Source organism: Camelina sativa, chromosome 15, assembly GCF_030686135.1.
Source record: "Camelina sativa cultivar CO46 ecotype springtype chromosome 15, ASM3068613v1".
NCBI lineage: Eukaryota > Viridiplantae > Streptophyta > Magnoliopsida > Brassicales > Brassicaceae > Camelina > Camelina sativa.
Genome location: NC_141894.1, coordinates 3,013,983 through 3,029,266, shown reverse-complemented (window position 1 = coordinate 3,029,266; position 15,284 = coordinate 3,013,983). Strand labels below are relative to the sequence as shown.

General features: G+C 39.6%; 2 protein-coding genes and 1 pseudogene across 2 annotated transcripts; all 3 read left to right on the top strand.

Moving 5' to 3' along the window:
- Positions 1–65: 65 nt before the first annotated feature.
- Positions 66–2,926, top strand: LOC147926227 (uncharacterized; annotated as a pseudogene).
- Positions 2,927–3,981: 1,055 nt separating this feature from the next.
- LOC104748061 (nuclear transport factor 2-like) lies at positions 3,982–6,075 on the top strand. The gene is made up of 10 exons (XM_019236615.1): positions 3,982–4,071; positions 4,167–4,301; positions 4,396–4,657; positions 4,764–4,891; positions 4,988–5,047; positions 5,154–5,217; positions 5,307–5,465; positions 5,582–5,715; positions 5,818–5,877; positions 5,998–6,075. Exons 1-10 carry the CDS (start codon positions 3,982–3,984, stop codon positions 6,073–6,075), a joined length of 1,170 nt encoding a protein of 389 aa, XP_019092160.1.
- Positions 6,076–12,579: 6,504 nt separating this feature from the next.
- On the top strand, positions 12,580–15,259 carry LOC147926226 (nuclear transport factor 2-like). Its single transcript, XM_087488539.1, has 11 exons — positions 12,580–12,768; positions 12,898–12,984; positions 13,085–13,219; positions 13,304–13,568; positions 13,672–13,799; positions 13,896–13,955; positions 14,062–14,125; positions 14,215–14,373; positions 14,475–14,608; positions 14,716–14,775; positions 14,905–15,259. Exons 2-11 carry the CDS (start codon positions 12,907–12,909, stop codon positions 14,980–14,982), a joined length of 1,161 nt encoding a protein of 386 aa, XP_087344665.1. The 5' UTR covers positions 12,580–12,768; positions 12,898–12,906; the 3' UTR covers positions 14,983–15,259.
- Positions 15,260–15,284: the final 25 nt, after the last annotated feature.

Here is a 15,284-nt window from a genome sequence, read left to right as displayed (position 1 = left end):
CGCAAGATTTAAGACGTTTTGGAGTTTGATCTTTAGATTCAGGGCATTGCTTATACTCTGTATCGATGGCATCTCCCGAACGAACATTTGCTGAAAAGGTATACAATCCAGCAACTGTATTCTCTGCTCCATCGGATTCTTCTGTCACCTTTGTGATTGACTGATTGTGACCCTTTAACAAACTGTACGTAGATGGCGTCTAAATTTACAGAGCAGTACTATAACGCCTTGCGAAACAACGCGGAGTCTCTCCGTAAGTTTTATAAAGATAACAGTAAGATTTCACGGACTGGACTAGATGGAAAGATGCGTGACTTCACCTTTCCGGTAAAGATAGTTTTCCTGATCGTCGACTCTGTAACTTTGGTAAAGTCGTCTTTGTTCTGAGTTATTACTAATCTTGGAGCAGGATGTTGATGAGAAGGATCTTAATATGCTATCTTCTAGTGGTTTTGATTCGGTTGAGGTAACAAGGGTCATGTCCCAAGACTCTCGTGGTAGGGGTCTCCTCATCGATGTTGATGGATACTTCAGTTCAAACGTGAGAACTGCAAAGAACTTCACACAAAAACTCTTCCTTGCTCCACAAGGAACCGCCTACTTTGTTTTGACCGACAAGTTTCAGTTTCATGATGTACCTGATGAGGCTAATGCAACCATTCCTCCTGCTGATAATGGTGGGTAACAGTACAATTTTAAGAAGCCTCCATATTTTCCACCGGGAGGAAGTGTCTAAGACCTTTGTTTTAATGCGAGTTGTTCAGTCATAGAGGAGACATTTGCAGAAACAGAGGAAGTTTGTGAACCAAATCATGGTTCTGAAAATGTTCCCGAGCCGTCTAACGCCTCTGCTGTAAGTGGAAACTCAATCATCTATGACATGTTTAACTTCTGGATCTGGCCGTACTGATAGTTAATGAAACGGTATACAAAACAAAACTGATTGTGACCCTTTAACAAACTGTAGATGGCGTCTAAATTTACAGAGCAGTACTATGAAGCCTTGCGAAACAACCCGGAGTATCTCCGTAAGTTTTATAAAGATAACAGTAAGATTGCACGGACTGGACTAGATGGAGAGATCCGTGACTTCACCTTTCCGGTAAAGATAGTTTTCCTGATCGTCGACTCTGTAACTTTGGTAAAGTCGTCTTTGTTCTGAGTTATTCCTAATCTTGGAGCAGGATGTTGATGAGAAGGATCTTAATATGCTATCTTCTAGTGGTTTTGATTCGGTTAAGGTAACATGGGTCAGGTCCCAAGACGCTTGTGATAGGTGTGTCTTCATCGTTGTTGAAGGATACTTCACTTCAAACGTGAGACCTGCACAGAACTTCAAACAAAATTTCTTCCTTGATGGCCAAGAAAACTACTTTGTTTTGACCGACATGTTTCAGTTTCATAAGGAGGCTAATGCAACCATTCCTCCTGCTGATACTGGTGGGTAACAGTTCAATTTTGAGAAGCCTCCATATTTTCCCCCGGGAGGAAGTGTCTAAGACCTTTGTTTTAATGCGAGTGGTTCAGTCATAGAAGAGACAATTCCAGAAACAGAGGAAGTTTGTGAACCAAATCATGGGTCTGAAAACGTTCCCAAGCTATCTTACGCCTCTGTTGTAAGTGGACACTCAATCATCTACGACATGTTTAACTTCTGGATCTGGCCGTACTGATAGTTAATGATGTTAATAATACGTGCAGGTGATGAAGGAACCACGAGCAGGTCAAGGTCAACGTTCTTCGTCTTGTGATCTTTATCAAGAGAGAAAAGCTGATGCAGTTGAAGATTCTAGAAATGGGAACAGTCAGAAGTCTCAAGGTAATTTTATCCTTTTATCTTTATATATGTATCCCATTTATTTATATTTTATACACTCGCTTTTAACCTTTCGTTTGTTTATTACCAGCGATATCTGAGGGTGCAATCATTCACGTTACATGGCTTCCTTCATATGCAACCATTGCCTTAGTTGAGAATGCATATAAGCAGTTTGGAGAAATTAGAAGAGGTGGAATTGACCTTAGGAGCAGAAAGGTAAAAATGTTAACCACTTTTTTTAGTATATAACCCTTCTTCTTCATGGAAACGACACTAATTTGTCTCTACTTGTGTAAATCTGGTAGTTCTTTAAAGATGCTTTTGTGGAGTTTGAGGAAGCAGATGCTGCGAATAGGGCATTAATGGTAGGCGCTTTGGACCTTGACCCATGTTTAATATTCGGTCTGACTCTCGGGTTTCAGTTGCACAACTGTTTGATCGATCGGTGTTTTGATAATATATTGGCATGATGAATCTTGTTCAGGCATCTCCTATAATGCTTGAGGGGCGCAAAATTTACGTGGAGGAGATACTACCTTGCCATGTAACCATTTACATGAAAAATCTTCCTCCATATGCAACCATTGCCTTAGTTGAGGATGTATTTAAGCAGTTTGGAGAAATTAGAAGTGGTGGAACTAGAGTTAAATACAAAACGGTAATTGTTAACTAGTCTACTAACAAGCATATTCCGGAGCCCTTCTTCATGGGGTAAACAAAAACACTAATCTGTGTTCTTGTTGAAAAAATTTGGTAGAGCTATTCATTTGGCTTCGTGGAGTTCAAGGAAGAAAATGCCGCCCAGAAGGCAATAGAGGTAAACGCTTTTGGACCTAGAGACACTTGTTTAGCATTTTGCGAAGACAATTGCAGAACTGTCTGATTTGGTTTTTATAATTTTGGCATGAATCTTATCCAGGCGTCTCCTATAAAGTTTGGTTCCCATAGAGTATACGTGGAAAGGAAGCGACCTGACTATATAAGTGAGTCTGTGGGAGTATTAGTTAGTCTCTGTTTAGTGTTTACTATCAAAGAATTGTGCTGAAGGCTCCGGATTTGTTTGGTTGAGAATCAGGTCAACACTCTTCGTCTCGTGATGATACTGGAAATGGGAACAGTCAGGAGTCTCAAGGTTAAAACTCTATCAAAAATAATAATTGTTTTGTTTTGAAGAATTTGTGCTGAAGGCTCCAGTTTTATTTGGTTTAGGATCACTAGGTAACAACCCCAATTGGAACTGGCAGAAGATGATGGAGGAAGTGAGACGAACAAAGGTCTGGCAGAAGTTAATGATGGGACCGAGAGCACCAGAAGATTATTATGACATCCGTAACTGGGAAAAGATTATGGAGGAGCAGATGATCAGGAGGAACAGAAGAAGATTCAAGAGGATGAAGGACGACAATACAATCAAAACTAGACTTGACTAGCTCCTATATAGAGGGTGGAACTTTTATGGGTTTTTTTTCTCTTTCTTTTTGAAGGCAAAGAATCATAGACTTGTGAGTTGAGTATGAAGTTACAGAGATATTGGTTCTTGAAGTTGCACCAATGGCCAGATATTGTTTGTCTAATCGTTTTAGGAAAACTCAAAAATTCACATAGAAACTTATAGACTATATAGTGAGCAATCATTGACCATTGAACCGGTAACGCATTCGGTTAAACATAACAGATTATCTAACCAACCACGTCAACTGTTTTTTTCACTTATCCGTAAAATAAAACGGTCAACGGTTAGACGTAGACTCGTCTTAGCGCTGCTCAGATCAGTGGCAACAAATGTAAATATGTATATACTCCGAAATTGCATAAATAGAGGAACTCTGCGAGTGACACAGAGAGAAAAAGCCAAATAAAAAAAAAAGAAAGAGTTTCTCTCTCTCGCGCTCTTTGTATCTTGGCGAATAAACCCTAGAAACCGCCATTGAAGTGAGTGTCGCAAAGCTCGGAGCTACACGTTGTTCAATCGCGTCTTCTTCACTACCAAAAACCTCTCTCGCTCTGCCTCGCTACGATTTCACGTGAGTCTTCTTCTTCTTCGAGTATCTCGAGTGAAACGTAAAAGACAATCTTTACTTCTTCCTCCCATCTTCTTTTGTTCAAGATTTTGACTTTTCTTTGGTTATATGCTTTTGGAATTTGATCTTTAGATTCAGATAATGTGCTATAATCTCAATCCGACTGAAGCTATGGATCCTGCTCCTGCACCTGTACGACGAGATTCTGCTGAAGAACTATACAACAATTATGTAACATAATCCAAACAACTTTATGCTCTCTGTTCCATATCGGATTTCATTTTCCCTCTTGTCTCTACGATTGTAACTCTCTGTATTGAACGTAGGTCGGGGATGAACTTACAGAGCAGTACTATGCCCACTTGCAAAACTCCCCGGAGCTTCTCCATCAGTTTTATAAAGATGAAAGTACGATTACACGCCCTGGACTTGATGGAGTAATGCGTTCTGCTACCCTACCGGTTCGATACTTTTCTTGACTTGAGTCCGTTTTTTTTTAAGTAACTTTTGGTGAAATCTCTTTTGTTCTGATACTGATTCCTAATCTTGGAGCAGGATATGATTCAGGATCTTGATATGCTATCTTCTGGAGGTTTCGATTCGGTTGAGGTAACCAGTGTCATATCCCAAGGCTCTCACAGTAGGTGTATCTTCGTCGATGTTTATGGCTATATCACTATACGCGAGAGACCTCCAAGATACTTCACACAAATTTTATTTCTTGCTCCCCAAGAAAACGGCTACTTTGTTTATAATGACATGTTCAAGTTTCTTGACATATCCGAGGTTAATGCAACCATTCCTTCTGCTAATGCTGGTGAGTAACAACAGCCTTCATATTTTGCTGGCAAGGAAGTGTCTTTATCTATCTCGTTTGGTTATTTTATACACGCTCTATAACTTTTTGTTTGTTTGTTTACCAGCGGTAACTGAGGGTAAAGCCATTTGCATTAAAAATCTTCCTCCATATACAACCATTGCCTCACTTGAGGAAGAGTTTACGCAGTTTGGAGAAATCAGAAGAGGTGGAACTGAAATTAGGTGGAAAAGGGTAAATATGTTAACTAATCTACTATCAAGCATCTTTGGAGCCCTTCTTCATGGGGTAAACAAAAACACTAATCTGTTTGGTTTCTTGTTGTTAAAGAGCTTTTCTTATGGCTTCGTGGAGTTTAAGGAAGAAAATGCCGCCCAGAAGGCAATAGAGGTAAACGCTTTTGGACCTAGAGACACTTGTTTAGCATTTGGTCTGACTACAGAATTGCAGAACTGTCTACTTTGGTTTTGATAATTTTGGCATGAATCTTATCCAGGCGTCTCCTATAATGTTTGGTGGCAATAGAGTTTACGTGGAAAGGAAGCGACCTGACTATATGAGTGAGTTTGTGGGAGTATTGTTTAGTCTCTGTCTACTATCAAAGAATTGTGCTGAAGGCTCGGTCGGTTTTTGTTTGGTTGAGAATCAGGTTACTGGGAAACTCCATCCTCTGGACCAGGAAACATACGCAGAAGCGTGGAAAGGAGAGGAACAGAAGCTCCTGGTAATAATGGAGGTAACGAAGTTGCAGATGAATCACTGAGAGTTTCTGAACCAACGGATGGTACTGAAAATCAAGAGTCTCAAGGTAAGGAGGAGGAATGTGAATACCTTTGATTTGTTTTTGGTCTTTCTTTGAGTTGCAGATGGATGAATCACTCTATTTTTAACCTTTTTGTTTGTGTGTTTGTGTGTATTTATCAGAGTTATATGACAGTTTTGGAATTTACGTTAAAAATCTTCCTCCAAATGCAACCATTGACTGGTTGGAGAATGTATTCACGCGTTTTGGACTAATTAAAGAAGGAGAAGTTACAGTTTATAACCCTGGGGGTTTGGTAAGTGTTAAAACGAAATCTAGTAACAAGCATTTTTTGAACCCTTCTTCTTCTTCTTAATGGAAACACTAATTTGTGTGTGTACATGTATGAATCTGGTAGGAAAATTGGTATGGATTTGTGACGTTTGTGGAAGCAGATGCTGCCGAGAGTGCAATAGAGGTACGTACGTGCTTTGGACCTGGACTATTTTTGTCTGACTCGTGGGGATTCAAGTTGATCTCTTGAGATGCCATAACTGGTTGCACAACTGTTAGATTGATTTTTAATAATCTTATCCAGGCGTCTCCTATACGGATTGATGGGCGAAAACTTCTAGTGCAGAAGCAGTTTAATAGGGGAGTGCGGAATCGAAACTGAACCTGACTCGTTATGTAGATATAGGCTGGACTGGAAGTTACATTCATATCTGGTTACAGTTATAGGAACCCTTCTTTTTACCAACAGACTCTTCTGTTTTGGTTATTGGTAGTAGTGGCAACAGCGTTCATAGATAGATATTTGGATTCAAAGAATGGTTTCTTTGTGAATGCTTTATTTTTGGTGTTTTTTTTGGATTTCTGCAATTGGATTCGAAGAAACTGGTAATGCTCAATAGATAAAGTTACTTACTTTGTGAGTAAATCAAGTGGTTACAGTGAAAAACACCCGAGAGATACTAGTTAAAGGTTTTAACGAGAATTATGGAATGTGAACAAAAAAAAAAAAAACGAGAATTATGGAATAACACAAACAAGCCAGATTTCAAAGGAAAGGAACTTAAATTCTCATTAAAATGATGATCCATCCTTACAATTGAAACATCAGAAGAGGTAAAAGCAAAATTACAAGCAGAACTACTAATCTATTCATTCATTCATTCATAACAGGTTTGTTGTCGCTGGCTTTGGGCTTCTGTTCTCTTGGCTTGTCGTCACCTTTCCTGATTAACATATAAAGATGATGTGAATAAAGAGGAAGAAGAACAATATACATCAACAGATCTATAGGAACAACATCGATCATTTCATATTTAGGATCAGACAATGAAATATTTTGTTACCTTTTTTCGGAGGATGAAGGACGTTTAACAGGAGGAGTTGGTCAAATTCTGGAGGAAGAAGAAGAAGAAGAAGAAGAAGAGGGATCAAAACTAGACTTGACTAGCTCCTGTATGTAGAGGGTGGAACTTTAAGGGTTTTTATTTTTCTTTCTTTTTATGGCGAAGAATCATAGACTTGTAAGTTGAGTATGAAGTACAGAGATATTGGTTCTTGAAGTTGCATCAATGGCCAGATATTGTTTGTCTAATCGTTTTAGAAAACTCAAAAATTCACATAGAAACTATAGACTATAGTGAGCAATCACTAGACCATTGAACCGGTGTAAAAACTAGGTTTCCACAATGAATTTGTTTAGTGAGGGAAACAAATTAATTTGTTTAGTGAGGGAAACAAATTCAAGGAAGTTATCTCTTAAGAAACTCGATCTAGGCTTTGAAATCGAAAGAGGGTTTGGTTCTTTTAGAACTCAAGTTAGGGTTTTGTTGGCACAAACTTGAAGATAACTTAGGTTAGAAGTAAGACTTATCCAAACCGAGTTATGGTTCAAGGATAAGGCTCTCAAAGTTTAGGAGTTATCTAAACAATATTGTGTTCCCATTGGGATTAGGATTTGTGTGTTCCTATATATGAAGCCGAGTCATGGCAAAACAAATGTAAGGTTGAGAGCTTGAGAAGTTTAAGTTTTGAGTCAGTTTTTTAAACTAATAAAGAGAGATTATTCTTTATATTCTTTAGTTTCTGCAACCTATATTCTATATTTGGTATCAGAGCAAAAGATCTTTTGTTCTGTTTACCCTTGGCGTTGTGAAGAAGAAAGAACCAGGCAAGAGTAGTTGTTTGGATTAAGAGAAAGATGAGTGATATAATCCCTACGACCATGGCTAACAAACCGAAGGAGAACGGTCCGTCCTCAATACAATGTCCTATGCTGAACTCTACAAACTATACGGTATGGTTGATGCGTATGACGGTTGCACTAAGGGTGAACAAAGTGTAGGAGACCATCGAACCAGGAGAAGACGACATAGACAAAAACGATATGGCTAAAGCTCTTCTATTCCAATCGATTCCTGAAAGTTTGCTCCTGCAAGTTGGCAATCTCAAGACTTCCAAGGGAGTTTGGGATGCAATAAAAACTAGGCACATCGGAGCTGAGAGGGTTAAGGAGGCAAGGCTTCAAACATTGATTGCTGAGTTTGATAGAATCAAGATGAAAGAATCAGATACAATAGATGATTTTGTCGGAAGACTTTCTGAATTATCCACAAAAAGTGCAGCTTTAGGAGAAGACATTGGAGAACCAAAGCTTGTTAAGAAGTTTCTTAACAGTCTACCACGGAGGAAATACATTCATATCGTTGCTGCACTAGAACAGGTGCTTGATTTAAACACCACATCGTTTGAAGATATTATTGGTCGCCTTAAAGCCTATGAAGAAAGAATCAGTGGTGAAGAAGAAGCTCAACTTGAAGACCAGGAGAAACTTATGTATGTCAATTCGGATCATCAACCATATCAAGAGAGTTATAGTGTAGGAAGAGGTAGAGGCAGAGGACAAGGAGGTAGGTTCTATGGTCGCGGAAGAGGACGTGGAGGACGTGGTCGTTACAACGAGAATTTTAGAACAGAGAGAGATGCATCTAAAATAACCTGCTACCGTTGTGATAAGTTAGGACACTATGCGTCTATTGTCCTGATAGACTACTTAAACTGCAGGAAGCAACAGAGAATGTTGAAGAGGACACACAAACAGCCGATGCATTGATGATGCACGAAGTAGTCTACCTCAATGAGCGTAAGGTGATCCCAAGCAAGTTTGAAACTCATATTGATGGTGATGATGTGTGGTACTTAGACAATGGGGCTAGTAACCACATGACTGGTAATCGCTCCTATTTCTCCAAGCTTGATAAGACAGTAACAGGGAAGGTTAGGTTTGGAGATGACTCTCGCATAGATATAAAAGGCAAAGGTTCAATTTTGTTTGTGACCAAGAATGGTGATTGCAAAGTTTTAGCTGATGTCTATTTTATACCTAGTCTGAAGAGCAACATCTTGAGCCTTGGACAGGCTACGGAGTCCGGCTGTGATATTCGTATGCGTGGTGACACTTTAACATTGTGTGATCAGGAGGGTCGACTTTTAGTGAAAACTACAAGGTCTAAAAATTGTCTGTACAAGGTTCCTATGGTAACAGAGAATTCTAGATGCTTACAGCTTATAACTACGAGTATTTCAAGCAAGTGGCACTCACGTCTAGGGCATATTGGGAGTGACAGCTTGAAGACAATGGTCAAACAGAATCTTGTGTCAGGGATGCCAAACCTCGAGGTTGAAAAAGAAGTTTGTGCTTCTTGTTTATTTGGAAAACAGGCTAGAAGAGTCTTTCCAAGCTCAACATCTTTTCGAGCAACACATATACTGGAGCTTGTACATGGAGATTTGTGTGGTCCGATCACCCCATCTACACTGGCTGGAAACCGATACGTGTTCGTACTGATTGATGAGTGTTCAAGATATATGTGGTCGTTTCTCTTGAAAGAGAAAAGCGAAGCTTTCTGCAAATTTAAGAACTTCAAGACAGTTGTTGAGCAAGAGACAGGTATGAAAATCAAAATGTTTCGAACTGACAGAGGTGGTGAGTTTCTATCTCTAGAATTTCAACGTTTTTGTGAAGAAACCGGGATCAAGCGACAACTAACCGCACCATATACACCACAGCAGAACGGTGTAGTAGAAAGAAGAAATCGAACCATGATGGAGATGACCAGAAGCCTGTTAAAACATATGAACATGCCTAATTATCTGTGGGGAGAAGCTATTAGACATACTACTTATCTGTTAAACAGAGTGTTTACAAGAGCACTTGTTAATCAGACTCCATACGAAGCATTCAAGGGTAAGAGGCCAAACGTGGAACATCTTCGAGTATTTGGTTGCTTATGCTATGCCAAAACTGAAAATCAACACTTAAAGAAGCTTGATGATAGAACCAGAATGCTTGTTCATTTAGGAACGGAGCCAGGGTCAAAGGCTTACCGTCTGTTGGATCCGGTGAATCGTAAGATAACTGTGAGTAGGGATGTTGTCTTCGATGAGGAGAAGAGTTGCAGATGGAATAACTCTGGTAATGAAGCTGTTAATGACTCAGGAACCTTCAGTCTCACTTTTGGTGATTTTGGAAATAATGGCTTAAGAGAAGAAAGACATCACGAAGAAACAGAGGAAGTGAATGAACAAAGTCAAAGTAGCGATAAAGAAGTGGAAGAAGATGAGCTCCCAGAAACTGAGGTTTCAGATCTAGAGACAATTGAGGGATCAGAGGATCAAGTTCAAAGGGAACATGAATTGCGGAGGTCAACGAGAGTGATAAAGAAACCAAGCTATCTGCAGGATTTTGTTCTGTTTGCAGAAACAGAGACTGAACGCCTATTGATGGCACTCGATGAAGAACCATGGGATTTCAAGGAAGCTATGTGTGAAAAGGTTTGGTTACAAGCATGTGATGAAGAAATCTCATCGATCAACAAAAAAACACTTGGATTTTGGTGGATCTTCCGTCTAAGGCCAAGCCGATTGGAGTTAAGTGGGTTTTTAAGATCAAGCGTAACTCTGATGGAAGCATAAATAAGTACAAGGCTCGGCTTGTGGCAAAGGGTTATGTGCAGCGTCATGGGATAGATTTTGACGAAGTTTTTGCTCCTGTAGCTCGCATTGAAACAGTTCGTTTCATCATTGCTTTAGCAGCCACAAACGGATGGGAGATACATCACCTTGATGTGAAAACGGCGTTTCTTCATGGTGAGCTGAAGGAGGATGTTTATGTCAGCCAACCAGAGGGTTTTGTCATTCCAGGAAGCGAAAACAAGGTCTACAAGCTGAATAAGGCATTATATGGCCTCAGACAAGCACCTAGAGCTTGGAATAATAAGCTGAATGCTATTCTAAAGGAGCTTGGTTTCGTGAAATGTTCTAAGGAGCCCTCTATGTTTTATAAGCAAGAGAAGGGTCATTGTCTTCTTGTGGTGGTGTACGTCGATGATCTTCTCGTTACTGGTTCAAGTCGTGAAGTGATTCTTGAGTTTAAAAGGAGAATGGGGTTAAAGTTTGATATGAGCGACCTTGGTAAATTAAGTTACTATCTCGGTATCGAAGTTTCTCAAACAGATTCTGGTATTACTCTGAAGCAAGAAAGATATGCAGTCAAGATTCTGGAAGAAGCAGGTATGGGGGAGTGTAATGCAGTTCAAATACCAATGGATTTTGGTGTTAAGTTCTCCAAGGCTCAAGCTGAGAAAAGTATTGATGTGAAGGAGTATCGTAGAAAGATTGGCTGTCTTCGGTACTGATCTTTCTTACTCTGTTGGTGTTTTAAGTCGGTACATGCATGATCCTAAGGAGTCTCATGGAGCTGCATTAAAGCAACTATTGAGATATTTGCAGGGAACTCGATCGTATGGTCTTGTGTATAAGCGAGGGCAGAATACTCGTTTGATTGGGTTCAGTGACAGTAGTCACAATGTGGATGAAGATGACGGTAGAAGCACGGGAGGTCATGTTTTCTATCTTAATGAAAGTCCCATTACTTGGTGTTCTCAGAAGCTTGATATGGTGGCATTATCTTCATGTGAGGCTGAATTTATGGCTGCCACTGAGGCTGCAAAGCAAGCAATCTGGTTACAAGAAGTTCTGAGTGAAGTTACTGGAAAACCGTGTGAGAAGGTCTTGATCTTACTGGACAACAAGTCAGCGATCGCTCTCACTAGGAACCCTGTTTTCCATGGCCGCAGTAAGCATATTCACAAGAGGTATCATTTTATACGTGAGTGTGTGGATAATGAACAGGTTGAAGTGGAGCACATTTCTGGTGAAGAGCAAAAGGCTGACATCCTTACCAAAGCTCTTGGTAGGATTAAGTTTAAGGAGATGAGAGATCTCCTAGGAGTTCAAGAAGTTTCAGAAGGAGTCTTCAAGCTTGTGGGGGAGAATGTTGGCACAAACTTGAAGATAACTTAGGTTAGAAGTAAGACTTATCCAAACCGAGTTATGGTTCAAGGATAAGGCTCTCAAAGTTTAGGAGTTATCTAAACAATATTGTGTTCCCATTGGGATTAGGATTTGTGTGTTCCTATATATGAAGCCGAGTCATGGCAAAACAAATGTAAGGTTGAGAGCTTGAGAAGTTTAAGTTTTGAGTCAATTTCTTAAACTAATAAAGAGAGATTATTCTTTATATTCTTTAGTTTCTGCAACCTATATTCTATAGGTTTTTCTAAGAACAATGAAAGAACTAAATTATTGTATTAGATGCTTGATGCATACAATGGATAAGTTTCTCCATTATTTATACTCTTTGATAGATTACAGAATATATTAACTTTCCTTATAACTAGAGCTAAAATATAGAAAGTTGCTCCTTCTTCTTCAAGTCGGTCCTCAGGCAAACTGGGAAATCGGTCATCGGGTGAACTGGGAAGTCGGCTTCTTCATCTTCGTTGATGGGCATCCTTCTTCCGAACAAGCTTCTAATAAACATTGAATTGGGTCCTTAACCGAATTTCCGGTTAAGTAATCAAATTATCTTTCTGATTTAGTTCGGTATGGTGGGGTGCTAAATCAAGCACCAACAACCGGTAACTTATTCCGTTAAACATAACAGATTATCTAACCAACCACGTCAACTGTTTTTTTTTTACTTATCCTTAGAATAAAACGGTCAACGGTTAGACGTAGACTCGTCTTAGCGCTGCTCAGTGGCAACAAATGTAAATATGGATATACTCCGAAATTGCATAAATAGAGGAACTCTGCGAGTGAAACAGAGAGAAAAAGCCAAATCAAAAAAAAAAAAAAAGTTCTCAGCACGTTTCTCTCTCTCTCTCGCGTTCTCTGTATCTTCGCGAATAAACCCTAGAAACCGCCATTGAAGTGAGTGTCGCAAAGCTCGGAGCTACTCGTTGTTCAATCGCGTCTTCTTCACTACCACAAACCTCTCTCGCTACGATTTCACGTGAGTCTTCTTCTTCTTCTTCGAGTATCGAGTGAAACGTAAAAGACAATCTTTGCTTCTTCCTCCCATCTTCTTTTGTTCAAGATTTGACTTTTCTTTGGTTATATGCTTTTGCAATTTGATCTTTAGATTCAGATAATGTGCTATAATCTCAATCCGACTGAAGACATGGATCTTCCTCCTGCACCTGTACGAGTACGACATTCTGCTGAAGAGGTATACATAATCCAAACAACCTTTATGCTCTCTGTTCCATCGGATTTCATTTTCCCTATTGTCTCTGTGATTGTAAACTCTCTCTATTGAACGTACGTAGGTGGGGAATGCACTTGTAGAGCAGTACTATAACCACTTGAAAAACTTCCCGGACCATCTCCATCGGTTTTATAAAGATGTCAGTGAGATTACACGCCCTGGACCTGATGGAGTAATGCGTTCTGCTACCCTACCGGTTCGATACTTTTCTTGACTTGAGTCTGTTTTTTGGTGAAATCTCTTTTGTTCTGATACATACTGATTCCTAATCTTGGAGCAGGATATGCTTCAGGATCTTGATATACTATCTTCTGGAGGTTTCGATTCGGTTGAGGTAACCAGTGTCACGTCCCAAGACTCTCACAGTAGGTGTATCTTCGTGGATGTTCGTGGCGACATCACTTCGCGCGAGAGACCTCCAAGGAACTTCACACAAATTTTCTTTCTTGCTCCCCAAGTAAACGGCTACTTTGTTTATAGTGACATGTTCAAGTTTCTTGACATATCCGAGGCTAATGATGCAGCCATTCCTTCTGCTAATGCTGGTGAGTAACAACAGTTCAATTACAAGCAAGCTGCCTTTCATATTTTGCTGGCAAGGAAGTGCCTTTATCTATCTTCATAACTTTTTGTTTGTTTGTTTACCAGCGGTAACTGAGGGTAAAGCCATTTGCATTAAAAATCTTCCTCCATATACAACCATTGCCTCACTTGAGGAAGAGTTTATGCAGTTTGGAGAAATCAGAAGAGGTGGAATTGAAATTAGGTGGAAAAGGGTAAATATGTTAACTAATCTACTAACAAGCATCTTTGGAGCCCTTCTTCATGGGGTAAACAAAAACACTTATCTGTTTGGTTTCTCGTTGTTAAAGGACTTTTCTTATGGCTTCATGGAGTTTAAGGAAGAAAATGCCGCCCAGAAGGCAATAGAGGTAAACGCTTTTGGACCTAGAGACACTTGTTTAGCATTTGGTCTGACTACAGAATTGCAGAACTGTCTACTTTGGTTTTGATAATTTTGGCATGAATCTTATCCAGGCGTCTCCTATAATGTTTGGTGGCAATAGAGTTTACGTGGAAAGGAAGCGACCTGACTATATGAGTGAGTTTGTGGGAGTATTATTTAGTCTCTGTCTACTATCAAAGAATTGTGCTGAAGGCTCGGTCGGTTTTTGTTTGGTTGAGAATCAGGTTACTGGGAAACTCCATCCTCTGGACCAGGAAACATACGCAGAAGCGTGGAAATGAGAGGAACAGAAGCTCCTGGTAATAATGGAGGTAACGAAGTTGCAGATGAATCACTGAGAGTTTCTGAACCAACGGATGGTACTGGAAATCAAGAGTCTCAAGGTAAGGAAATACCTTTGATTTGTTTTTGGTATTTCTTTGAGTTGCAGATGGATGAATCACTCTATTTTTAACCTTTTTTTTTTGTTGTGTGTATCTATCAGAGTTATATGACAGTTTTGGAATTTACGTTAGAAATCTTCCTCCAAATGCAACCATTGACTGGTTGGTGTATGTATTCTCGCGGTTTGGACCAGTTAGAAGAGGAGATGTTAGAGTTTATAACCCTGGGGATTTGGTAAGTGTTAAAACGAAATCTAGTAACAAGCATATTTTTTTTTGAACCCTTCTTCTTCTTCTTAATGGAAACACTAACTTGTGTGTGTACATGTATGAATAGGGTAGTACAATTGGTATGGATTTTTGAGGTTTGTGGAAGCAGATGCTGCCGAGAGGGCAATAGAGGTACGTACTTTGGACCGGGACCATTTTGTCTGACTCGTGGGGATTCAAGTTGATCTCTTGAGATGCCATAATTGGGTTGCACAAGCGTTAGATTGATTTTTTGATAATGCTGGCATGAATCTTATCCAGGCGTCTCCTATATGGATTGATGGGCGAAGAATTCAAGTGAAGAAGATGTATCATAGGGGAGTGCAGCATCACAACTGATTCTGACTAGTTATGTAGATATAAGCTGGACTGGAAGTCACATTCCTATCTGGTTACAGTTATAGGAACCCCTCTTTTTACCAACAGACTCTTCTGTTTTGGTTATTGGTAGTAGTGGCAACAACGTTCATAGATAGATATTTTGGATTCAAAGAATGGCTTCTTTGTGAATGCTTTACTTTTTGGTGTTTTTTTTGGATTTCTGCAATTGGATTCGAAGAAACTGGTTATGGTTATGGTTATGGTTATGCTTAATAGATAAAGTTACTTACTTGGTGAGTAGATAAACAACCGAGAGGTAT

What these genes read in the sequence shown, in the direction of transcription:
- LOC104748061 (XM_019236615.1), top strand. Translation starts at nt 3,982, where the DNA reads ATGTGCTATAATCTCAATCCGACTGAAGCTATGGATCCTGCTCCTGCA. An exon ending in AAGAACTATACAACAATTAT is followed by an intron (nt 4,072 to 4,166) that starts GTAACATAATCC and finishes TATTGAACGTAG; the next exon opens with GTCGGGGATGAACTTACAGA. An exon ending in GAAGCGACCTGACTATATGA is followed by an intron (nt 5,218 to 5,306) that starts GTGAGTTTGTGG and finishes GTTGAGAATCAG; the next exon opens with GTTACTGGGAAACTCCATCC.
- LOC147926226 (XM_087488539.1), top strand. Translation starts at nt 12,907, where the DNA reads ATGTGCTATAATCTCAATCCGACTGAAGACATGGATCTTCCTCCTGCA. An exon ending in CATTCCTTCTGCTAATGCTG is followed by an intron (nt 13,569 to 13,671) that starts GTGAGTAACAAC and finishes TTTGTTTACCAG; the next exon opens with CGGTAACTGAGGGTAAAGCC. An exon ending in CTGCCGAGAGGGCAATAGAG is followed by an intron (nt 14,776 to 14,904) that starts GTACGTACTTTG and finishes AATCTTATCCAG; the next exon opens with GCGTCTCCTATATGGATTGA.